The 26134-nt window shown below is 42.0% G+C and overlaps 1 protein-coding gene across 1 annotated transcript in view; it reads left to right on the top strand.

Annotated features, from left to right (window-relative positions):
* ubash3ba (ubiquitin associated and SH3 domain containing Ba) overlaps positions 1–13273 on the top strand; it is a 53038-nt gene extending 39765 nt beyond the window's left edge. The window contains exons 4-14 of the mRNA XM_061249833.1: positions 970–1168; positions 1562–1731; positions 2546–2754; positions 3194–3341; positions 3923–4043; positions 4715–4837; positions 5498–5590; positions 6449–6593; positions 7401–7507; positions 8130–8239; positions 8827–13273. Of these exons, the coding sequence (XP_061105817.1) occupies positions 970–1168; positions 1562–1731; positions 2546–2754; positions 3194–3341; positions 3923–4043; positions 4715–4837; positions 5498–5590; positions 6449–6593; positions 7401–7507; positions 8130–8239; positions 8827–8964 (1563 nt within the window). The 3' untranslated portion in view covers positions 8965–13273. The remainder of the gene's footprint in view (positions 1–969; positions 1169–1561; positions 1732–2545; positions 2755–3193; positions 3342–3922; positions 4044–4714; positions 4838–5497; positions 5591–6448; positions 6594–7400; positions 7508–8129; positions 8240–8826) is intronic.
* Positions 13274–26134: the final 12861 nt, after the last annotated feature.

Genomic DNA, 26134 nt, shown 5'->3' with positions numbered 1-26134 from the left:
AACGGCAACAACTCCACATCATAATAACAACAACAACCGCAACAACTCCACATCATAATAACAACAACAACCGCAACAACTCCACATCATAATAACAACAACAACCGCAACAACTCCACATTATAATAACAACAACCGCACATCATAACAACAACAACCGCAACAACTCCACATCATAATAACAACAACTACACACATCATAATAACAACAACAACCGCAACAACTCCACATCATAATAACAACAACTACACACATCATAATAACAACAACAACGGCAACAACTCCACATCATAATAACAACAACAACCGCAACAACTCCACATCATAATAACAACAACAACCGCAACAACTCCACATTATAATAACAACAACCGCACATCATAACAACAACAACCGCAACAACTGCACATCATAATAACAACAACCTGCTGAGATGTAATCTCTGGATATCAGTGTATTACTGTGCTCTGTCCTGTTTCCCAGTGTGGGACAGTACTGTAGGTATAGGTTAGTGTGCTGCATCTCAGTGGGTGAGACTAGTGTAGGTATAGGTTAGTGAAATCTTATAGTGTATCTCCGGTTGTGCTGTGGGGATTGTGCAACTGTGCTGTATTCCTGTAATACTGTGCTGTATTCCTGTAAGGTTGTGCTGTATTCCTGTAAGACTGTGCTGTTGTCCTGTAAGACTGTGCTGTTGTCCTGTAAGACTGTGCTGTGTTCCTGTACGACTGTGCTGTAGTCCTGTAAGACTGTGCTGTATCTCGAGCTGTGCTGTATTCTTGTAAGACTATGCTGTTATCCTGTAAGATTGTTCTGTTGTCCTGTAAGACTGTGCTGTTGTCCTGTAAGACTGTGCTGTATCTCGGGCTGTGCTGTATTCCTGTAAGACTGTGCTCTATCTCAGGCTGTGCTGTATTCATGTAAGACTGTGCTGCCCCTCATGCTGTACGCTGTGCTCTCTGCCCCAGTGTGCGGACGGTAAGGTGGAGGCTCTGTGCGAGGCGCTGCAGTCCTCGGTGGGGCAGTGGAGAGGCCGGTTCCCCAGCCCCCTGCCGCTGGAGCTCTACACGTCCTCCAACTTCATCGGCCTGTTCGTGGAGGAGGAGGTGGCCGAGGTGCTCAAGACCTTCGCCTCCGACTTCTCCACCGAGGCAGCCGCTAAAGCAGGTGGGAGCACAAGGGCCGAACGCGCAATGAAATCACGTCATTTCCATATGTAGGTCCAGAAAAAAAGGAATTATACAAAGTGTCATTCAATGAGTTTAGTTTGCTCAAAAGGCGGGGAAATTCAAGTTAACGAGCACTGTGGCATTCTTACATGACCTGCCTCAAGATGATAGTTCCTGACGCACAGTTTTCCAGAGTGGTGCTGTGTCATTGCTTTTTACACAGAACATGCTCACCACTCGACACTTAGCTGATAATCTCTCGATACTGTTACCGTATGACATGTAAGTGGTACGGAATCATTAGCACCCACAGGCAGGTGTTCAGTTGAAGGAAAAGGTAGAGAAAGCTGTGAATTTTTAAATAAAAAAGCCCCTCTCTCCCCTTCCTCAGACGTGCATGTAGAGCCGCATAAGAAACAGCTGCACGTGACCCTGGCTTACCACTTCCAGCCCGACCACCTGCCCTCCTTAGAGAAACTGGCCAAGAGCGTCGACGTCTCCATGGGCTGTGATTGGCTGGCTGTGCTGTTTTCCCGTGACATCCGATTTGCCAATCATGAGGTAGCCCACGCCCCTTTACATTCAGTCTTCTGATTAGAGCTGATATGCTCTGTGCCAGCACTGCACAACAAAAGCAAAAGTATTATTCGGAATGGACTTTCATATGTAACCTAATCACATTACATTAATGGCATTAATTTCCTGTACAATTTCCTGCAGCTTACTGACAATTTTATTATTATTTATTTCTATCTTTCACAAGAATATTTATGTTGTGGTTTGTAAAATGTTCATAACATTTGTTTTGCTGTTTCCACATTTTTACTGGAATTTATTTCTTAAACCATTAGTTATTTAGCTGACACTTTTATCCAAAGTGGCTTACAGTTGATTAGACCAAGCAGGGGAACATTGTGGGGTTAAGGGCCTTTCTCAAGGGCCCAGCAGCTGTGCAGATCTTATTGTAGCTACACCAGAGATTGAACTACCAACCTGCACGTCCCAGTCATGTACCTTAGCCACTACGCTACAGTCTGCCAACCAAAAGAGGATGTTTGCTTTCACATTGCTTGTAATCTGCAGGAATATCTCAGGGGTAAATATAGAGCAGGGTACTCCATTCTTGTCCTTGAGGCCAATAGGAGTGCTGATGGTCATTCTTTCCCTTTTATCAGCCTCTGAATTAGACCTGGGAGTGGAAGGAAAGGAAGGAAAGGAAAGAAACCCAGTCGTACAACTGTTCTTGGAAGCCGTATTTCAGTACCTCTGGCCCTCGCGTGTGATAGTATAAAGTATAAGAGAATTCATAGTTGTGTTTTTATGGTTTGTACATGAATGAGTGGTGTTGTTGTGACCCCTTGGCCCTGTGTGTCAGACGCTGCGGGTGATGTACCCCTACGCGCCCCAGAACGAGGACGAGCTGGAGCTGGTCCCGGGGGACTTCATCTTCATGTCTCCGGTGGAGCAGAACAGCACCAGCGAGGGCTGGGTTTACGGGACCTCCCTCAGCACAGGGCTGTCTGGCCTGCTGCCTGAGAACTACATCAGCCGAGCTGACGAGTGCGACACCTGGGTCTTCCATGGGTGAGCCTGCTGTCCTCCCTGTGCGCTGCCTGGTGTGTGTGTGTGTGTGTGTCTGTCTGTGTGTGAGTGTGTTACAGTGTGTGTGTGTATGTGTGTGTGTGTGTGAGTGTGTTACAGTGTGTGTGTGCGTATGTAGCGTGTGTGTGTGTGTCATGCTCTCTCTGTGTGTGAGTGTGTGTGTGTCTGTCAGTGAATGTTTGTGTATGTGTTACAGTGTGTCTGTCTGTAAGTGTTTGTGTGTGTGTTACAGTGTGTCTGTGTGTGTGTGTGTGTGTGTGTGTTACAGAATTTGTGTGTGTGTGACTGTGTGTGTATGTGTGTGTTACAGTGTGTCTGTGTGTGAGTGTGTGTGTGTGTGTATATGTATGTGTGTTACAGTGTGTTACAGTGTGTGTGTGTGTAGTTCTCTCTCTCAGACTCTCTCCTGTGTGTGCTGCAGGTCTCAGTCCTTCCTCAGCTGTGCCTCCCCCTCAGGCCCAGGGGGGGCAGTGGGCGGGGTGTGTGACGGGCTTCTGGACGGCCGTCTCCTAGACGACCGCAGTCCCGGGGACCCGTCCTCCATCAGCGTCATCTGCCAGCCCATGCAGGTGCGTTGGTCACACTGGGTCGCTTACACTAACTGCACGTACAACAGTATATTAGGAATAACCTTTACGAAAATATAATGATACATATGTTTCACAGCAGTATACTGCTATAAACAGTAACTGTATTTGTCTATGTACTGTGAAGTGTTGTAATATCTTGGTAATGTACTTTCTTTCAATACATTTTGATTACTGTAAGAGCAGAGGTTTTTACCTGTGGGCTGCAGGCTCATTTTTCTAGGTTTGCCTACTGACCTGATCTGCCTGCTAAAGCTCTGCTCATGACCATGATTTAAAAGGGGAGCTTGGTGGAAGTAGGCATAACGCAGTGAAAGAGCTTCTGTACTTGCTGAACATTTCACAGTGTTGCATCAGTATCGTTCATTGACAAATTTTCAAAGGAATGTTTGTAGAACATCTGTGTAGTCAGTGAATTCAGTAATGTGAAGTTCTAGGTTACAAAAATGGCTAAGAAGGATGCTGGTTGGCTGACCTTGCATGTCTAGCTTAATTATTAATGATAAGTAATAATGTACAGTAGTTACACACCATGCATGTTTATCTGTCGTGATTTTCATCAGGTACTACGGGTCAACACCCAATCACGGCTGCCTAAACGGACCCTGTTTGTCTGTCGCCATGGTGAGAGGATGGATGTGGTGTTTGGGAAACACTGGCTGTCGCAGTGCTTTGATGCCAAAGGTGAGGGGTGCAAGGAGGAACTACACCCGGAGACCAAAACCTCAATACTGCAGGGCATTATTCTCTCAACATTTAAAGTTTAATCTTACACTGCATTAGCTACCCAGCTCATTTGTTTATTTACCTTGCCCTTGTTACCTGGCAGCTATGGTACCGGGATCAGACCTGGATCAAATACGTAATTGGACCTTGCGGATTCAAATACAGATTAAAGTTCTGCGCTCAAATGATCTTGCCTGATGATATTGCACCTTTTGAGACTACTCCATTGTTTCCCATTCACCAGACAAGCTCAGTATAACGTAGAAAAGTATTTGAATCCAAAAAATTTTGTATTTGACCCAGGTCTGACTGGGATATATTGGGGTGATACCGGGGAATTAGCACGGGATTTGGTAAGAGCAGGATGAAGAGTGTCTCTGCATGTCTGCAATATTTCTCAGATACAGATATCTGTTCTTACCGAACACCTAGTCACTTGCTGTGTGAATCTCCCAGTCCCGAATGCTGATCCTGGTTCTTGCATGCTCTGTGCTGAATTCTGATCCTGGTTCTTGTGTGCTCTGTGCTGAATTTTGATCCCGTTTTTGCATGCTCTGTGCTGAATTTTGATCCCGGTTCTTGCGTACTCTGGGCTTAATTCTGATCACGGCTCTTGCTGAATTCTGCAGGTCGATACATTCGCACCAACCTCAACATGCCGCCTAGCCTGCCTGCCCGGATCGGAGGTTACCGCGACTACGACAAGGACGGGCCAATCACCGTGTTTGGTTCCACACAGGCCCGGCTCGTGGGTAAGCGGAGTCACAGTCATAGTTACAGTCCTTACCGTCACTTCAGAGTCACAGTCGCACTCACCATAACAGCTACAGCCGGGCAGAGTCACAACGGCAGTCAGAGTCACTGTCAGTCAACATCAATCACAATTGACCAATCCTAACCCCCGCCCCTTTGTCATTGAAGGTCCAACCACAGCTTGGCAATCTGCAAAGAGATTTGTATTGTGCAAAATGGCAAAAAGGGGGGGACTTGCAATAGTGACCAAAGATACCCCTGATCGGCTAGGATCATCACCAACTGAACTTTCACACCAATTCTGTTTACAGATAACGATTCATTACATTTCTTGTTATTTAGCTGACATGTATTCATTATTATTATTTATGCATGTTGCATTGTCAAAGTACTTTGTGACTGGACGCCAAAATGAGGAGTTAAGCAGCATAATGTAAGGCTGTCAGATTGAAGAAATGGTGTCTGGTCTCCAGCAACAATTTATTATTTCTTGCGGTAGTTGTCTTAATGGTATGGGTAGTACCATCTTGAAGGAATGTTTTGACCAAAATCGCTTAGGAATGGTCAACTAGTCACAATGAATGTACTGGAAGAGTGTCAGGGCTTTACTCACTCTTTGTGTGTGTGTGTGTGTGTGTGTGTGTGTGTGTGCGTCACAGGGGAAGCTCTACTGGACAGCAACACGGTGATTGACTTTGTGTACAGCTCGCCCTCCCTCCGCTGTGTCCAGACGGCTCACAACATCCTCAAAGGTACAGCCTCCACCAATCAGAAAGAAAGCAGTCAGCTCCCAACACTGCTCCTCCTCTCGTTATTTTCTGTTTCCTCTCACACACCCCCCTCTTTCTTAATACTGTCACAGACACACACGCATATGCAATTATAGTGCAGTCTGTGTTCCACTCGGGTCCTCATGTTGACAAACGGAATAACAGACTTCGATCAAAGGCGATCAAAAGCCTAGAATCAAGACTAGATACTGAAAGCTTTCTTATACCTGCACTCAGGAAGCGATTGAATAGGCCTGATTGATCAGAAACAGCTGAATGCCCAATTTGTATAAAAAGGGATGTGATTCCTACACGGATCCCCCAATATGAATGTAAATATGGATATAAATACCTCATTTCATTGTTTCAATTCATATCCAATGTGTTGGAGTACAGAGCCAAAAGAACAGAAATTGTACCACTGTTCAAATACTTATGGACCGCATTGTATACATACACTATATACTGGGAATTCAGCCGTGCTGTATGGGTTTACATAATTTAAGTATTTAAGCAAAGTCCATAGTCCAAAGACATGCAGGTTAGGCTGATTGGAGAGTCTAAATTGCCTGTGGGTATGAGTGTGTGAGTGAATGGTGTGTGTGCCCTGTGATGGACTGGCGACCTGTCCAGGGTGTATTCCTGCCTTTCACCCAATGTATGCTGGGATAGGCTCCAGCCCCCCTGCGACCCTGTTCAGGATAAGCGGGTTAAGATAATGGATGGATGGATGGAGTTAAGTTTTAAGTGTATATATGCATAGTATATCATTCTTGTCTCTAATGCTTGTGCTCGCTCGCTCTCTCCCTCTCTCCCTCTCTCCGTCTCGCTACCTCTCAGGACTCCAGCAGGATGGGAAGCTTAAGATTAAGGTGGAGCCGGGTTTATTTGAATGGACCAAGTGGGTTTCAGGCACCTCTCTGCCTGCCTGGATCCCCCCCCCGGACCTGGTTGCAGCCAACCTGAGCGTGGACACAACCTACAGGTGCTCACCGCTGTGTAACGTGATTGGTGTTGAAGACCCAAATGTGGGCATCGCTTAAACTGTAGATAGTGCCACACACATTTGACCACCTGTCTCATCTGTTTTTTTATCACTGTGGTTACTGTGGATATTGGCGATATGTCGGATGTTTTATGTATGCTGGAACTAAGCTCTAACATACTGTAACAAAAACGGATTCCACCGTGTGTTATTTCAGTTATCTGAATTTGAATCTGGTGTAATTGATAGAAAATGTAAATGATGGAAAATTGCACTTCTTGGCTAATGTACGCTGGCAATTACATTGTTGTGCTTTCATTATGAACACCTGTACACCTACTTATTCATGCGATTATCTCATCTTCCAATTGTGGGGCAGCAGTGCAATGCATAAAATCATGGAATTTTCACGCACAACAGTCTCTAGAGTTTGCAGAGAATGGTGCGAAAAACAAAAGACATCCAGAAAGCAGCAGTTCTGTGGGCAAAAACGCCTTGTTAATGGGAGAGGAGAAGAGCCAGACTGGTCAAAGCTGACAGGAAGGTGACAGAAACTATGCATTACAACAGTGGTATGCAGAAGAGCATACAAAGCGTCAAACCTTTACGTGGATGGGCTACAGCAGCCGAAGACCAAAAAGTCTAAAAAATAAGTCAAATTAATACATAATTGCTCACTGAGTGAATCTATACAGTGTTAGCAATCTGTGGATTTGCTACCAGGGTAGTACTCAGGTTTACATACAGTATTTATGTATATAAACATGTTATTATGTTGTTTCTCTTTTCTTTTTCCCTCCTTTGTAGACCTCACATCCCCATTAGCAAGTTGACCGTGTCGGAGTCCTATGACACGTACATCAGCCGAAGCTTTCAAGTGACCAGGGAGATCCTGACCGACTGTAAAAGCATCGGTAAGCTGGACCCCGGGGCTTACAGTGACAAAACTTGTAATAGCTCCTTTTAATTAATAATAATGATCGCGTTTTCCTGTGCTGAAATCATATGTAGTTCATTACTAAGCCACAGTGTTTGAGTGTTCAAAGAGCTTTAAAATTTAAAATGAAAATGCAGCACATTTTCTAAAATGTCTTTTAAGCAGAGATTTCAAAGAAGAGACGGAGTTTGTATTTTCCAACTGCCATTTAGTATTACTGCCGTTTTGTAAACTGAAACATAAAAGAGACCTTATGACTTTGAAGCTGAGTTTAATGTCAGTCGAGGATGTGATTGACACTTTCCACTCCTTCATACGCAGTACAAAGTTCGTATGCTTTTGAATTTTTGACAAACATGTTTCATTTCCTCCACACAATGTTATAGAGAACTTGACAGCGAGGCAAAGCATTTCTTGACTCTTTGACTTTTAGATGTCAGTTATAGATGAGGGTTATTATGGGATGCCTACAGTGGGTCTGTTTGAATGCCTCCCCTCACCGTGGCCCTGTGTGTGCATGTTTGTGCGTGTATGTGCGTGTGTGTGTGTGTGTGTGTGTGTGTGTGTGTGTGTATGTGCGTGTGTGTGTTCCTCCGCAGGGAACAACATCCTCATCGTGGCGCATGCCTCCTCTCTGGAGGCCTGCACACGGCAGATGCAGGGCCTCACGCCCCAGAACTCCAAGGACTTTGTCCAAGTGGTCAGAAAGGTGAGCTAGCGTTAGCCGGCCATCGCTTTCTTTCTTTCTTTTTGTTTAGAACATAGTTTGAACCTACTGTATGAAAAATCTTTATAACCTGTATTATTATCGCCTTTATGGAATATACTAAAACGTACTGAAATACAATATATTATTCCGATTTTCATTATACTGCTTTCAAATATTGCAGTATATTTACAAAAATATGTTTCAGTATGCTGCTGATTTACAATATGTTTCAGTATATTGCATTTCCTTAAGGGAACAACATTAATAATAATAACAAGTATTATTGTTGTTTAGTGTTTTAGTCCACTGTCAAAAATAAAGACACAATTTTGTTTTTCAAGGATGATATTACCCAAAGGTACCCCGAAAGTATGTTCTCTTTGTGTACAAATTAGTTATGTATTGCTGGCTAGGGGTAGATTTTATAAAATATCAGGTACCGCCACAGCAACAAACATACTTTGTGTGTAGTAGCGGCTGTATGGTTCCTCTGGTGTCTCTTGTGATCTTCATTTGCGCTGCTTTGCCAGATGAATCTGACTCTTACTTCCCCTCTCTCTGCTCCCTCTCCCTTCCTCCTCCTCCAGATCCCCTACCTGGGATTCTGCGCGTGCGAGGAGCAGGGTGATACGGGGGCGTGGCAGCTGGTGGACCCGCCCATCCTCCCCCTCACGCATGGCCCCAACCACAGCTTCAACTGGAGAGAGACCCTGCTGCAGGACTGAGCCAATCACAGAACTCCTCTCTTCCTCTCAGTCCTGCTGCAGGTCTGAGCCAATCACCCACCTCCTCTCTTCCTCTCTGATACCCTGTCCACTCAAGCTGGCCAACGGTCACCCACACGCGCCGGTTTAAACCACGCTTCTACCCCCTAAACCCAACCCCCAACCACTCCCTCTCCATCTTCTGTCACATTCAAATTGCATGTATATCGCCCTCTAATCTGGCTATAAGACCTAAAAGTATATATGGTATTTATATATATCAATACTTATGCTAATCTAGCTGTGCGTATGAAAGCGGTGAGGGAGATCTGAGGGAGCAGTGTCTCCCTGCATGAATACATGACCCTGGTGCTAGCAGAGTGCAGGAGGCTGAACCCTGCTCTGTCTGGTTCCAATGAATGCCCACATTCCACCGTGCTGGAGAATTAACGGATGCTGTTAAATGAGTTATTACCACAGAATGAGTGTGATTTTAGTACGAGCCCAGGGATAGACGAGCCGTGGTTGGTCTCTGCCCGGGTGTCGCGGCGTCCGGTAAAGCACAGCTCTCTGGGTTCATCCAGCGCTTTCTCGTACGCGTTGCTCCGGGTCCTCTCGGCCAGACGCTGGGCTCGGCTTCCCCCCGCCGCTCGCTTAAGTCCGGCTCGCTCGCACGCTGTGCAGAACCGTGAAACCTTCCTCCTGACTGAATACCATAAAGGTGTGAAAAGCACAACGCAAACTCCCGACAATCCACCAACCCAGCTAAAACAAAATGTTCCCCCAATGTTCCCTTTGCTATTAGGCTGACGCTTTTATCCAAAGCAACTTACAGTCATTAGACTGAGCTGAGGACAACCCCCCCCCCCCTTTGGAAAATGTGGGGTTAAGGGCCTTGCTCAAGGGTCCAACACTTGTGCGGATCTTATCATGGCTTACACCAGTGCTTGAACCACCAACCTTCTTAGCAACTCTTAGCAACTACGCTACAGGCTGCCCCATGAATGTTTTGTCAATGTTATAACATTGCCACTACATGGTAGAAACATTTTGAGAATGTTTTGTGTTAGCTGGAAAGTTAAAGAACTGTTCAGATCAAGGTCATTGGCTGGCAAGATTTTAGAATTTTTTCAGAAAAGATTCACAGTGAATTTATACACAGGATTGCGTCCAGGGTCGAAGATGAGACAAATCTCCTTCATCAGCTCATAACTTGTAACAGTAACAGCTGTTTAATTTGCTAACCATCATTTTGACATGGACTGTGTAGCATTTAAGACAGTCTAAGATTTTTTCCAAAAACTCACCATTACCATCTTGTCTGTTGTCTCAGATTTGATCTGAACTGGTCTTCTAGATATTTTGGCCAACCATTACATAACACTAGCTCTGTGGTAAAGGGAGTGTTGGGCTTAGAAAGACAGACACGCACACGTATATTTACAAGTGTGTGGGTACTGTATGTGCGTGTGCGTGCTTGTGTAGTGCGAGTCCCTGTTAACCTACATAGATGACGTGTTTGGGAAAATGTCGAGACACCATGCACTGTAAAGATCCATTGCCCACCTTTACATATCATACACGTGAGCTGTGTGTGCTGATGCACGTTACATTGTCATCATGAAGTCGTGCTCTTGCCAGTTTGCGTAAAACAGAATCAGAGAGGTGTGAATGGGTCCATGTGTGTTTTTAAGATGCATGTGGTCGCTGTTGAGTTATGAACGTGCGGTTTCCTCTGGATGGATGACCTGGCATGTAATTCTACATCAGTATGTATCAGTAGCCATTTCTCTGTCACGACCACGCTAAATAACTAAATGACCCAAGTGACAGGTCGGGTATTGAGAGTCTTATGATTGTTTCAGTCTTCCTATTTAGTGTATCCTTCTTCTTCTTGTGTCCTGGGGTAGGACTTATCGTATAGCATCTCTGTCCCTGACTATGACATTTCCTCATTCGTCTCAGGTACCGCAATATTCATTTTTTCATTACTTTCAGTTTCACAGAGTCAGTCATTTGACTCGGTTTCTAATGAAAATGCAGCATATACTTATGGCCTACATCCATGGCAGAATGTTTTTGTGGTTTTGTGAGATTCATGCTGGGCCTGTATTAGTGTCTCAGAGTAGGAATGCTGATCTCAGATCAGTTTTCCCCCATGCTTGTCCTATCCATATCTGTTCTGAGCTGAGAACAAAACGTGTCCTAGAACAGCTCTTCTACTCTGAGACGCTTAAAAATATATACAGGCCCTGAACTCAACGTAGCATGTAGCGTCGCTGCTCTTTTCACTGGCCTGTTAAACAGGTTGCCAGTTAATGGTGCGTTTTCCATTAGCGGTGACCTTGTTCTTTAATAAGGAGGCTCATTTTCTGCAATCAGTCGAATAACATTAAGAGCAGTCCCCTCGAGGAAACTGCAGCAGAGCCTAATAAAAGTATAATGATTGGGAAATAATAGCGATACTGAAAAAGATAACTAGAGTCCTGTATGCCCATAAAAAGTATACAGAGCAGTTTTGTTGTCATGGCACGTGACCCGCTGTGGAAAGTTTTCCTAACAAATCTGAGCACAGATTCCACAGAACTGTGGAGAACCTGCAGTTTAATGTATTTATGTTTTTTTGTCAGATATGTTTTTTTTTTAAATCAGTGAGCCAAGAATTAGCAAAATGTTTCTTTTTCCATGTTTACCTTTTTTGCTCTTGGGAGAAAGAGGGGCACATTGTCAGATTTCAGATCAGACTCTTTAGCACAGTTATATTTTTATTCACTGAAATTAAATGTAGTGGAGAACATGAGACTGAATTTTAAAATTCCACTGAAATAAAAAATATTATACATTTGTTCTAGGTGCTGGTAGTCAAAACCCCCTGTAATATTTTATCCCTGTCGATTTATAATTTATTAATTACTTTTATGTTATCAACTTTGACTGTAGGTTATTCTTTCACTGTTGATTCTAGGGATAATAAATACATATACGTCTGTACGTATGTGTCTCACTTGCTATTGCCAAACTTCCTCTGCTTGCCATGCTTAACATAATCTATATGCAAAACTGAGCACCTCATAATATCAGAACGGTCAAATCGACTGTCTCCCTGGGACAGCGTTCACACAGGCCTGTAACATGTAAACAAACTCTGTGTCTGCAGAAACCGTCTGGGATGCAATTAAGAGGTTTATGGACGAACGTAGACATTGGATTGTAAAAATAACGGTAAATGTGCCGGTTGCGTCGAAACGTGTAGGAAGTTGAATACATCGAAAGACGTGGCTGGTTACTGTCAGAAAACAAATTTACCAGAGGGGGCGGAGCTAAATTTCTGCGGCCAATTATTTTCTTATTGTAGAGAAAAGCTATATTCTGTTACTGTCTTTGTATCCAGTTATATGCTTTTATTGCACCGCACACTGGATGTTTTCACGAGCAGATTCAGTCACACTTTATGGTGCAATTCATACAAGTGTTAGGCCTGTATAACATAAAGCATATGAAATTGTATCAATGAAGTTATTATGAAGGCCATCATAGCTTTTTGATTTATATTACATGGGTGCTGAAGAGTCTGATTGATAGTATACTCTATTATCACTTTGTAGGATTATGTTACAAAGAGTAATCTTGAGGATTTCATTTATTTTCTGTGTATTAACCTTCACATGTTTGTGGATATGTTAAAGCACATTTGTTTAGCCTTTCTATAAAACTCAAGAACTCATCAATAAGCATAAAATGGTACTAGACTCTTCTCTCGCTCATGCCTGCAGGGGACAGATGTGACCAGTCGAACTCCTTGTCCTGTTGCGTCTCATTTTGTTCCCGTCTTCGGTTTGTCGTATTCTTGTCCTGAATTTAACTGTCTGTAGGAAATGGTTTTAGTACTTTGGGAATTATTGTTTGCCCCACGTGCTATGGGTAGCCGTTCTTGTTTTCTTGTAATTAAAAAAAGAACAAAAAAATGTTCCTCATGCTTTATGAAGTGAGATGAACTGCTGGAGTGAACTCTCCAGGGCTTTGCATGCATTCTAATGGAAATGCACCATGAGAAATGGGGGATAAGTACAACAATGCGCTGATTCAAGGCAAACCCTTTACTTGAATAAGAACAAATAAAACAAAAATAAAAAGTAAAGTTAAAATGCTTTATGTATTTAAATTATTGTTTTAATTTTTTATGCATTTACAAAACAGTGTTTCTAAAGAATGTGTATTCTATTTTGTTGCAAATGATTGCCTCAGTAATTATTGATTGTTATAATTATTATAACAACTTACCGCTTTAGAAATATATAAATTATGTTTGCAAATAAATGTTTTATTGCCATTTTGTGTGTTTGTATTTTTATTTTTTATTTTTGTGATAAACAATGAACAAGGCACCGCATTGACATTTTGACTGAGAGCAAACACAGAAGATGAGAGCAGACCTACTCCAGCTATTTATATGTCCTTTGTTTCGTTTATTGCATGTTAAAATACACTGACCCATTTAGATTTAATTAAGATCCCTGAGATAAATGATTCCAGAGTCATTTTGATATATCATTCCTTTTTTGAAATTTTTTTATTTTATTTATTTTTTCCTCTTTTTCCCCCAATTAGGTAGCCGATTATACCTAATATCTAATATCTAATCCAGTTGGTGCTAGCTGGGGATACACCGCTTACGACCCCGTCCCTCGGCGGCCCAGTAGGATCTTGTGACCCTGAGAGTGACACGCCTTCTCCAAGCCGTCTCGTCTCAATTAGATAGAGCATTCTAATGATGCGTTTTTAAAGTGTATCTTGTTTTTGTTTCGTTCAGCTGTTGTATTGCACAGCAATACTGCCAGTTCCCACTAAGTGGCACTGTGTAACTTGTTCAGTCGTTCATGAAGATGCAATGGGCATTTGACAGTGCACACATTAGGAAGACTTTGACTGTGACTTTAGGTGGGTCTTATGAGGTACTTTCTTTTTCAGTTCATTGATTATTTTTGTAAACCTGGGTATTCTAGTACCCGTAAATAGTACAATGGTACGTAACGGTTTGGCCACCCCTGGTCCAATGGCAGTTACAACCTCTGCAGGGAACAAAATTACACAGTGCATATACACATATAATTTTTATTTGCTCGATTTAACTGATTGAAAAAGATTGAACAGTAAATGTGGCATGTGCAAATTTTTGGGTACTTTGTCAGTCTCTGCTTAGTAACGCCTCCTTTGGCTTCCAAACATCTTGTACCCGGCTGACAGTAATTTTATATTCTTGCTTTGGCAATCACTGCTGCTCTTTCTTGCAGAACCCTTCTACTTCAGGAATATTTTTGGGCATTCTTGCATACACTGCATGTTTGAGATCTCCCCACAGATTTTCAATAATATTCCGAGGACTGTGCAGGCCTCCATTAGGTTGATTTTGAGTTATGGTTGGGATCATTGTCTTGTTGAAATATTCAACCTCTTTTTCAGCATTACTTGGGGATGTTAGTTTTTTGGATTTGCTTAATGTTTGGTAAGATGTTATTTTCTTGCTTTTCACCAAATGTATTCCATTGGTCAAAGTGCTCAGTTTTTGTTTCATCAGCCTAAAGCACTTACAAAATATAAGAAAGTCAAAGTGTCAAAGAAAGTGTTGTCTTGATAACTGTCTTGATGTTGAATTTTGTGATGAGAGCATAAAGCATTTACAATGGGGGAAATAAGTATTGAACACATCAACATTTTGTCCAGTAAATGTATTTCCAATGAGGCCATTCAAGTGAAATTTGCACCAGACTCAAGAAATCCAAACAAAAAATCTAAACATTAAAGTCCATATGTAAATAAAGTTATGTGTAATAAAGTGGAATGACATAGGAAAAAAGTATTGAACACACTAAGTGAAATTAATTCAATACTTTGTTTGTAATGACAGCTTCAAGGCGCTTTCTGTATGAAGTAACTAATCGCCCGCAGTATTCAGGTGTGATTTTTGCCCATTCCTCTACACAGATTGTCTTTAAATCTTTAAAGATTGCGGGGGGCCCTCTTGTGAATCTGGATCTTCAGATGCTTCCACAAATGTTCAATTGGGTTTAAGTCAGGTGATTGACTGGGCCATTCCAACAAGTTGATTTTCTTTCTCTGAAACCAATTGCGAGTTTCCTTTGCTGTATGCTTTGGATCGTTGTCCTGCTGGAAGGTCCACCCACGTCTCATCCTCAGCATCCTGGTGGATGGCAGCAGGTTCATCTCAAGAATCTCTCTGTGCATGGCTCCATTCATTGTTTATTCAATGATATGAAGTCTGCCAGTACCACGAGAAGAGGAACAGCCCCACACCATGATACTTCCACCTCCAAACTTCACTATTGGTATAGTGTTATTCGGGTGATCTGCAGTGTCATTTCTCCTCCAAACATGGTGTGTTGTGTGACAGCCAAAAAGTTCAATTTTGGTCTCATCTGACCAGAGTACATGCTCCCAGTAGTTCACTGGCTTGTCCAAATGTTGTTTGGCAAACTTTAAACGAGCTTTAACATGTCTTTTTTTCAGTAGTGGAGTCTTGCAGGCTGAGCGTGCACAGAGGCCATGGCGGTGGAGTGCATTGCCTACTGTCCTTTCTGTCACAGTTGTACCTGCTGCCTCCAAGTCTTTCTGGAGCTCTTTCCTAGTGGTCCTTGGCTCTTTGGCTACTCTTCTAAGTATCCTTCTGACTCCCTGATCAGAAATCTTGCGAGGAGCTCCTGTGCGTGGCCGGTTGATGGTGGAGTGATGTTGCTTCCACTTACGGATTATTCCCCCAATGGTGCTTACTGGAAGATTCAGAAGTTGTGAAATACGTCTGTAGCCAATTCCATTTTCATGTTTTGCAACAATCTGGTTGCGAAGGTCTCGAGAGAACACTTTACTTTTTCCCATCATTAGATGTTTCTTGTGTGGCACCTTGGTAACAAAAAAAAAACCTTTTATGACCCATCAATATATTCTAACCCAGCTGACATTAATTCACACAGATTGGAGGTAGATTTGCCTCCTAATTAGCTATGGTTTTCTGCTGGTTCCTTGCTGTGGTGTACTGCTTTTTCTTAGTGTGTTCATTACTTTTTTCCTGTTTCATTCCACTTTATTACACATAACTTTATTTACATATGGACTTTAATGTTTAGATTTTTTGTCTGGATTTTTTGAGTTAATACCAAAGTCTGGTGCAAATTTCACTTGAATAGGCCCATTGGAAATACATTTACTGGACAAAATGTTGATGTGTTCAATACTTATTTCCCCCATTGTAAATATCCTCTTATAGCCTTCTCCTGCTTTATAAGAGTCAATTATCTTTATTTGGAGCGGTTGTGGAGAGTAAGCACAACACTGATGGGTTAGAGGGGTCAGATTATTCATAAAGCTCTGGGATTGTTTTGGCCTGACTTCATTTAAAAGTGAAGTCCACTGAGTTTTGAAACCTTGAGAACAAAGCATTAATGGATCACCTGGAAGGCTGCCTGTGCTCACGCTACATTTCTGCATTTTATGAAACCGTTAAATTCAGCAAATGAATAGTAATTATGCATTAAAATTCACAGAAATATGTCAGGTTGAAGTTTATGCACTGCAGAGGCCGTGTAAACCTGTTTTTATGTAGAAACTCAACAAAACATGTAATTTGACCTGGGGCCCAAACCTTTGCATACTTCTACAGAAAATAATGGCTCATTTATTATGAAGAGCTTGTTGTTGACCCTGCAGTGTGATGAGCCACTATACAGCCTTTTTTAACCACTTGTGACCTGAAAGAGTGCATCATAATTCCACTGTATTCTGAAGAAAGGGACTTCACAAATTAATTCTTCTTTTCTGATGTATATACACTAAAGACATGACATGTCAAGGTGCAAATGACACACCCTGTACCACTCAAGCTGACAAAAAGACTGACATGACTGACCAGTCTCAAGCAAACAAATTACCCTTGACTAGGGTCAAGCTCCAAGGTTTGGTATGTCTATGTCATGCACACGGCAATTCCCACCAAAGCTGCTCAGTGTTATTCAAATGCTGTAGACAGGATTTGGATAACTGGAAATAATCATTTTTATGATTTCATTTCTATTGCAGTGAGCATTTGACAAGGTTCTTGGAAGCTTTCTTTTCATCATGGCATCACGCACGCCTTGATATCAGCAGACAAACTGGCTTGGACATGAAGGCTTTTAACTTCCTCAGGGAAAGGGCTCAGCTGGAAATGAGACCACACTCTGTAGTCTGTAGGTGGAGGCATGAACTCCGGCTCGGTCCAAATTGGCTGTTTGTGTTCCTGTGTGATGGAGCCCAGACTCATTCAGAGCTTCTCCTACCACCCCAGCATGGCAACCACTAATAAACTCTGATCGCAGCCTGCTTGTCAATTCCTTGCCTTTGTTGTGCATGCATGCTTATTTGTGTAGCACAACAGCAAGGACAAACATAGACAGTGAAATAGGCTGACCGAGTAATGCTCTTGTTCCCCCATGGAAGAACAGACTCTGAAAGAGATCAAATGAATATGCTTCTGCTCATATAGGCAGTTGCCTCCTGCGGTAAGTCATGCTTACTGGCCATCTCTTTTTTTTTTTTTTCAGTGTTCAATGCAGTTATGGGGAAAAAAGGGCAAATATTTATTTTTGAGAGCTCAATTATCTCAAAAACGAGAAGGTCACATGCCCAGTCATAAAAATAAGACTGATCACTATTTCACCATTTATTGTAGGCCGCCCCTTATCCGAACGCTAACGTGTTCTGGTGGAAACAAGCCTTCATCAGAGGTTCTGAAACAATCCCAGCCTGTCGTTTTGCAGTGCTACTAATGCGTCTGCTCCGGGTGGTTTTTATATTGGAGTGTAAATTAAGAGGAGAATCGGGGTAGAGATGCATGTAATAGTGTGGCCTGGGAACAGCGAGTCTGAACATTATTGCACTCTACATCATTTATACGAGCGGGTTTTCTTACTGAAGGCTTTGCAATGCCACTGCCCCTCCTGCTGTGAGACTTGACCTCTGAGCTGTCCCCTAACCAGTGTACTACACTGCTGTCTCCCTGCCTCTCTGCTGTCCCCTAACCAGTGTACTACACTGCTGTCTCCCTGCCTCTCTGCTGTCCCCTAACCAGTGTACTACACTGCTGTCTCCCTGCCTCTCTGCTGTCCCCTAACCAGTGTACTACACTGCTGTCTCCCTGCCTCTCTGCCCCGCTGTAGCAGACAGCTGCCCATAGAGGGCAGTCATGAGCAGTGCTAGTTCTGAGGAAGCACATACTGGCGCAAACGAAGGCCATCTCTCTTCTATTTTTACTATTTAACGATTAAAAAGCATAATCATTAATCTCCCTTCTCTGTCTCTCCCTCTCTCCTTCCCTCATCCCTCTTTCTCTCCTTCCCTCCCTCTGTCTCTCCTCCCCCTCTCTATCCCTCTCTTTCCCTTCCTCCCTCCCTCTCTCCTTCTTTCTCTCCCTCTTTCTCTCCCCCTCTCCTTCCCTCCTTCTCCCCCACTCCCTCCCTCTCTCCCTCTCTCTCTCTCTCACATTGTGTGTATGCGCGTCGCATACGCTGAATCCCTGGGTAAATTTACCGGGAGTAAACTGTGCTTATAAATACGCCCAGCGTTGCAGCGGCTCAAGTTTCAGTCCTCCTCAGCAGCACAGGGTTTAAAGCGGGGCAATGGGTTTACAGGGAGCCAGCCAGGGAAATGTAATACCTGCCCCGCTTGTCCTGATTTAGCCCGAGCGGCTCTTTCTCATCAGGCTCCCCTCCCTGCAAGACCCATTGACTGCAGCCATAATTGAATCTAGCGGAGAGACGTCTTACCCTTGAAAGGGTAGCTCTCCTGTAAAACCTTCAAATCTACCTAAAGCGGGAGGTCGACCGCTCCTTTTACAAATGAAACCTCTGCTCAGTCTCAGCCAACAGATTGCAGGATGGGGTGCGCTTGGATGATGTCGCATCCAGTGGACGGTTTTTTGGTAATGTGGCAGGACATTATATACAATTTGATTGTTCTTTCCCTAAGTACAATATCTTTTATCATTGTTGATTATAATTCCATTTGCCTCATGTTACCCATGTTACCCATATTAGCCTCATGTTACCCAAGACTATAAATTGTCGGGGTTTTTTAAATACCTTTTTCCATAGCTAGTTTTATGACCATTTATAGAATTAGAATTACACTAAAATGCCTTGTTGTTGCCAAAACAGAGAGATCGGGGACAGGCTGTAATCAATATAATGAATAATTATAATCTTATGTTTAATCATTTTATTCTGTATATCTATTAATGGCTTGGAACATTTAGAGTGGCTCCATTAAACCCAGTGCAAGGTCAATTAGATCCCATCTCTGTCATCCTGCAGGCTGAATAGATTTTCTGGTCTCCTGTGTTTCTTGGAAGGAGGTACTGTTAGTACAGCATCTGCTCTGAATTATAAATAATATAAAACTAATATCAAAGTTTAGCATAATGTTTTCATAAGGTTTAAAAAACTGCTTCCTTGATCACTCCCTGAAGTAGCATTTGCTGTGACATTCAGCATTTGAGTTACATTTCTAGACACAATTGCTTTTGAACCATCTTTAAGTCTGAATTGAACAAGTTAAATATAGCAGCAAGTTCATTTATACTTCAAGTTCATATTTCATTATTCCCCAGAATTATTCACAAAGACATAGAAAAATCTTTTTTATTATTATTTTTTTTATGATTCAAGCAGAAAGTAATAATCTTGGTTCATAGTATATTGTAAGCATATATTGCAAGTTTTTTAAATATTTGAATATGGGTTGTATGTTGGATATTTTAGCACATTACTGCAGCATTGAGTTTGGGTGACATAGGCCCCAAGGCCTGGAAAACATTTCTATAATTATGGGCGACATTATAGGTATTATAAATAGAAGGACACCAAGCTGACATAAAGAGAGTGCTGAAAATGTCAATTGATCTTTCATATTTCACAAAATGTATACAATGACAAAAAAAAGAAAAGAATTAATGATTAAAAATGAAACAATGACATTATATTTTATGATATTATCTACTTTGTGCTTTTCATTCAGATTATGTGAGAATAAACGAAATCATCGATAGTCCTTTTAAACAAACCACTCTATTATTCTTTCCCGGAAAGTCCCATTGAGACAGAAAACCTCTTTCCCAGTCAAGAATGTAACAGTAGATGAAAATACATTTGACATGCACTAAATTTAAATACAACACTAGCATACAGTTCAAACGTAGATGTCACTGTGATTGGAACAGTTACTGTAGTAACACAGGAATATTTCTGCACAGTGCTGTGGCCAGCACAGACGCAGTGTGTTGTTTCCATGGTTCCAGATATTTGCCTGCTTGTATTTCCTGTACTGGAGACAATGTGTGGGAGAGGAAGCTCTTCCACACTGCCAAGAATACAGACTTCATTGACAATTTACTCAGCCATTGTATTATTATCACAATACAAATGCAAAAATTTCTTAGTTTAATTTGCACTATGTTACATTTAGAGGTCACCAGATGTGACACACTGAAAATATATATATTAATTGGGAATACTTACTCATATTAGTCTAGTCTTATTGCTACAAATCATTTTAAAGTATTTTTTAATAATAATAATAAATAAATAATTTTGCCATTCTGCAGAAAAATAAGATTGAGTATAATAATAATCCGCTGTGAGCAACAGGCAACAAAAATATAGTCCTACCTTATGTTCTAAATATGAAAACATATCAAAGTAAAATGTCATAAAGAAGGTATCCTATGTGTGTTGCTAAAGTCTGTCGAGCGGAAAGGAGTTCAAACCCAGACTGTGAGTTCAAAGCAAGTTACTGAGGGAACATTGAGCAGTCTACCAATGCAGTTCTGACTGCCCAGCTCAACATAAGCTCTTACCAGCATTGTTCATTAATACATGGATCCATCAATGTCTCAAGTAATGCATTAAAATTACTGTATTATTTTACACAAGAAGTTTTGTTTTGTTTTTGTTTCATTAAGCCGTTTCCTCTGCAACCTTCTCACAGCTCATTCATTTCAGATGAAGAAATAGAATCAATGCATTGTGAGAACTTGAAAAGATGTAATTGCTCATGCTACTTTTTGGGTTCATACTCTGTTTGGTTGACTAATCAATCTGTATTTCTGACATTTCTGGCAATACTATTATCTCCAGAGTAACATAATCAAATGAAAAGTGCCCAGTTCCAGGGCCCTGAGAATACATTAAGGACCAGAGCCCTATTTCCAAATACCCACATCAAGAAGCATGATCTCACACTGACTAAAGCTGAGCAAAATACACATACAACTTCCAGTGTTAAATAAACTCTGCCAGAGTGCATTTGATCCCTTTTCGACTCATATAAATTCTGTGCACATTATATGAACGCAGCATATTTTACTGCGTGCTGTTCTTGTGTTATGGGTTACCGCACATCCGGTAGCCATGCATGTTATGTTATTATGATTTTTATGACATTCTTATAATTGTTTGCGTACAGAGTCAATAACATGTTGCCCTTTTAGTGTTGTCCCGGTTACCCTTTAAAGTATTTAATCAATTTATGAATTAAATGTCTGAAAGGCTTTTAAGAGGCCCTTCAAGGAACCCGTTATACACAGGTCTGTTGGCATTGCGTAACCTTAGCAAGCCGTTGCTTTAGGACTCCGTTCACCGTCACAGACTGCATTAAACGCGTGTGACGTACGGCAGTCATCGGTGGAGGCCGGGCTGGGCTGTCGCGGGCGATGTGATCCATCTCGCGCGCAGATTAAGGAGGGCATTAGAGACCCGCCGTCCCTGGTCGAGGATCAGCTGCTGCTCCTTATATTTATTCATCCTTCTGAACAGCGTCCCAATCAGCTTAGCTCCTTCATTTCCCAATCTGTTCCCTTATCTGTGGCCGGGCTGGTGGCTGGTGTGGCCCCGCAGGGCTCAGAGCGGACCCCGCTGCAGCAGGGCCATCCAAATGGGGCCCCCGGGGCCAAACACAGCCTGCCAGAGATGTGCTCTTGGCCCTTTCATCAGTGGAAAAACATCAAAAAGTTGTTATTCGGATCCATCAGAAATTGTGCCAGTGCCCAGGTCCGCATCTGCTCAGTGTCGCCACTCTTCACACCAGTGACTGAACGATAAATAATAACTGTGCATGTTTTAAGATGGCACAGCTTAAACTAGGTTTTGAAACAGCTGGTAACTGCATAGTAAAGACCAGCTCCTAGCTTGACATCATTTGACCAGCTGAAGTTATGTTTTGAAACAGCTGGTAGCCATCCATATTATTCATATATAGTTCAGCTGTGGTGACTGGCAGCATACAATGATGGGTTATCTCCCACATACCAACTAAAAAACTCCAAAGGACTCTGCTTATTCTCCCTGCTCCTCATGTTAGTTATTATGTATGTTTATGCTCAACACATTCTCTGATGGTAGGTCTCCTTTTGCTATGTCAGCAGCCTCTGCACACCAGCGTGGACGATAAACAGTAAAGACATATTTTCAGGCCGACGTCTATATAAGAGTGGAGTCAGACAGTGAAGCTTTGATCGGTTTGCGTCCGGAAAGCAAGCAGTGAAACTCATCACCCAGCCAGAACTGATTGTGCTAGAAACTTCTGAGTAAAGAAACATATGTGCCTTGTTGCCTCCTGGTTGTGTTTCATATTTTATGAATACCTCCCCACAAATATATTCACACTGACCAGTCATATTATTGTTGTATTATTGGTACAAAATAAAGTTGATTTGGCATTCTATACTGGGTTATCACAAGTAATTAATTTACTTCTGTTTGCTGAAAGCTGCATGAGGGAAATATCGCAATCTTTACCTTGGCTTCACAAACCTGATTCTGTGAACTTTTCCTCTATTGAATTAAACAGACGAAGTAGTCTGAGAAAAGGGAGGATTTGGAACTTTGCACCAGGTGCAATTCTCCATCTGGAGTCTGGCCGGAATTATCTAATGAGCTCAGCTCCACCGAGGGATTTATAAACTTGAAAACTACGCATCTGCCCCACATTTTCTGCATCTGTTTTAACTGTCCAAAAAAGTAATCAGCTCTCGGATGGTTATTTGTCATTTATAGTGCTTTTTTCTGGAATATTCTGGAGTTGGTGAGGGGGTCGTTTTTGAGAAGGTGTGATCTCTCCATGGAAGAAGCTGGCAGGGGAGGGCTCATCTGTGTGTAATTCCCAGACTGAGTACTTCATGACCCTGCCAAAGTAATCAGTGTAAACGGAGACAGAGCGGCGGAGCTCGTTCTGAACACAAGTCCAGTGCACAGGACGGTGACGTCATCCCCTGATCTCTGTCCTCAAATTGTGACAAGAACATGATTTTGTGATATTAACGTTCTTTCACTGGGTCACGCAGTTGTACTGTATCACACACTAAGCAGAAATGCCTGACATACTCAAACACAGTAGCAAAAGAATCAATAATACTGTATTTATTGTATTCAAATAATGTTAGCCCTGTTGCCCCCAATCCTTCTTTCAATCTAAAGCGAGTTGTTCCATCACAGCTTTGGCAGACCTGCAGTTTACACACGGGTTGAATGAGATTAAGGCTGGGTAATGTTTGACAGGTTGTCAAAAGCTTGCATTAACACATATTTTCCAGTACTCTGCTTGTATAATTGTCACTCCAGCTTACAACTTCAGAAATACAAGGATAAGGAAAGAAGTAGTAGCCTTCCCTCAAGGTGTCCCTTCCTAGTAGACTAAGAGACCTTGTTCAACTATTTATTCAGACTATTATGCAATAATTATTGCAAGGAATGATGAATCAGAATACCTTTAATGAACAAAGTATACGGTATAACGCCAAATTAAAGTAGTCATTAGTTTACATATTTTGCAACGTCACCTTTTATTGTGTTGCCTAATTTGAGGGTGTGGAGGCATAACAAAGAAGTCAGCAGCTCTCATCAGTTCCTATGAGGATACGGGGAGGAGAGACGAAGGAGAAATGATGGCACAAATTATCTCTTTTGTCCAGTCCTGTCCCGTCTCAGAATCCTGTGATTAAGCCGCACTGCCGTAATCGCTGCATTAGCTCGGCCATTCATAATTGATGTGGAAACTGAGTAAATTAGCATCATGGAAACTGATTAACATTTTTCAGTCGTCCCGAAAGGCACGGCGCGATCAGACCACATCGATTAGAGGCGTCGCGTCCGTCTGGAGCGCAGCGCTGCAGCATACAGATGAAATGGAAAAGGTCCTGGCTCGCAGCTGAGGGGAGAGCCGGGCTGCTGTATCGATTTCCGCACAGCCATTAACCTTTAGCGTTCTCCTACGTTTCAGCCCGGCTTGTGCTATTGTTTCAGATGACTGTGCTCATTGTTGCCTGGTGTGTGTGTGTGTGTGTGTGTGTGTGTGTGTGTGTGTGTTGGTGGGTGTGCTTGTGTGAGTGGCTCTCAGAAAATAACCGCCATTTATGGGTGCTTCCATACCTGGTTTTACCAGAGGGAGGCGGTAGAGATTCATTTCTATGGCACGAGACTCACGAGCAGAATATTTAACCCCTCGGGTGTCTCTCATGAGACATGAGACGCATTATTTCATTATTTTACTTTCTTGAGTGCCATAGTTTTGGGGAGCAATACTTTTTATTATATACCATTAGGAATCCACCTAATGCTTTAAAATAAGAACGTGTGAAATACGTCATTAAACATAATGTTGCATAGTTGAAAAAGCATATTAATGAGGTGAAAAGTTATTTTAAGACTGAAAACAACCATTGAGTTTCTTTCAACTCTCATGTATGCCGTGTCATATTAATTATATACAACATAGTTTTTATTTGGCTAAAGTTCATGAAATTGCAAAAGGACAGAAGAGAAGCAACAGTTTCTTAATATGCATACTTTCTCTTTGCTATTAATCTGTTGAACATAACGGTGGTTATAATAAAATACATTGATACATTAAATACATTAAAATTAATTATATATACTGACATTAGCCAAGTAACGATACAATCGTTTATATCACTTCAGAAAGGCATTATATTTAATCAACATGTTGATTGCTAATCTTGTAGCACATATTCACGTATCTCTGTGAGCTATAATTAGATGAATCAGAACCGTATTTTATTCCGTTTTGACTTAGTGTTAGTCGGTGTACATAACAGCACAGCCCTTACATAGTAACATATAGAGTTTAAATTCCTTTCAGAGTCACTAACTATCTACATAACTCGCTTGCATGGGTTGGCTTTGCTAGCTAACCTACCTCACATACAATTTATCCATAAGAAAATTAATAATACATTAAGCTGCTCATCGATTACCTTAGTTTATTCATTGAAATTAGTAAACGTTGTACTCATGCTGGTGTGGGGAGAGCTGAGCTGACACTGGTAGGAGCGGCCCAGGTGACTCAGGCATTCCAGAGTGTTAGTGTGGCTAGCCGTGGTAGCACGGGGAAAGTGGTGCCATTTATGCCTGCAGTTCTCATTATAAGGCAGCCGGTCTCCCTCACATACAGGCGAAACCATTCACAAATCTGCCAGCAGAGGACACTGTTTACTACATTTCCTTTTTTTTACGGAAAGTCCTCATTTTTGAATTCATCAGAGGTAAAACTTTGGGTATTGTAAGGTAAGAAAAGGATAAACCGCCAGAAAGCCGCAGTGCTCGTTCGAAATGAAACATTCAAAGGAAGTGCTTTTGAAGAGACAAATGTGGATATACCACAACAAACACAGCTCTTGAGAGTATTTGGATGAGAGAGACGGATACAGTGAGATGTGAGTGGGAAAGGAAAGATGTGAAGATGAAGACTGAAAGAAGCACTGAAGGCCAGTGAAAAAATTAAAGGAAGAGAGAGGGGGTGGTGGGATGGGTATGTTTTTCATGAAGAGATCCGCTTTTGAAAAATTAATGATAGGAACAGAAGACTCGCTCCGAGGCACATCACACAATAAGACAAATAAGATATTCCCTATGAAGTATGTTACGTTCAGGGACTGGTTTACAAAAACAGATATTTGTGCAGTGAAATCCAAGCATGCTGGGAGTCTCCATTGCCAAAAATAAGCCTTTTATATGTAGAAAGTGAGGGCATGTTAATGAAAATAAAAAATTTGAAAGGAATGGATGCAGGTTCAGAATATGTGTGTATTTTAATACACACGCTTTAAGTTCACCTGGTTCCTCTCTCATGGGGC

Source organism: Conger conger, chromosome 7, assembly GCF_963514075.1.
Source record: "Conger conger chromosome 7, fConCon1.1, whole genome shotgun sequence".
Taxonomy (NCBI): Eukaryota; Metazoa; Chordata; class Actinopteri; order Anguilliformes; family Congridae; genus Conger; species Conger conger.
The sequence above is the reverse complement of the archived record's forward strand: the minus strand, read 5'-3'. Positions and strand labels throughout refer to the sequence as shown.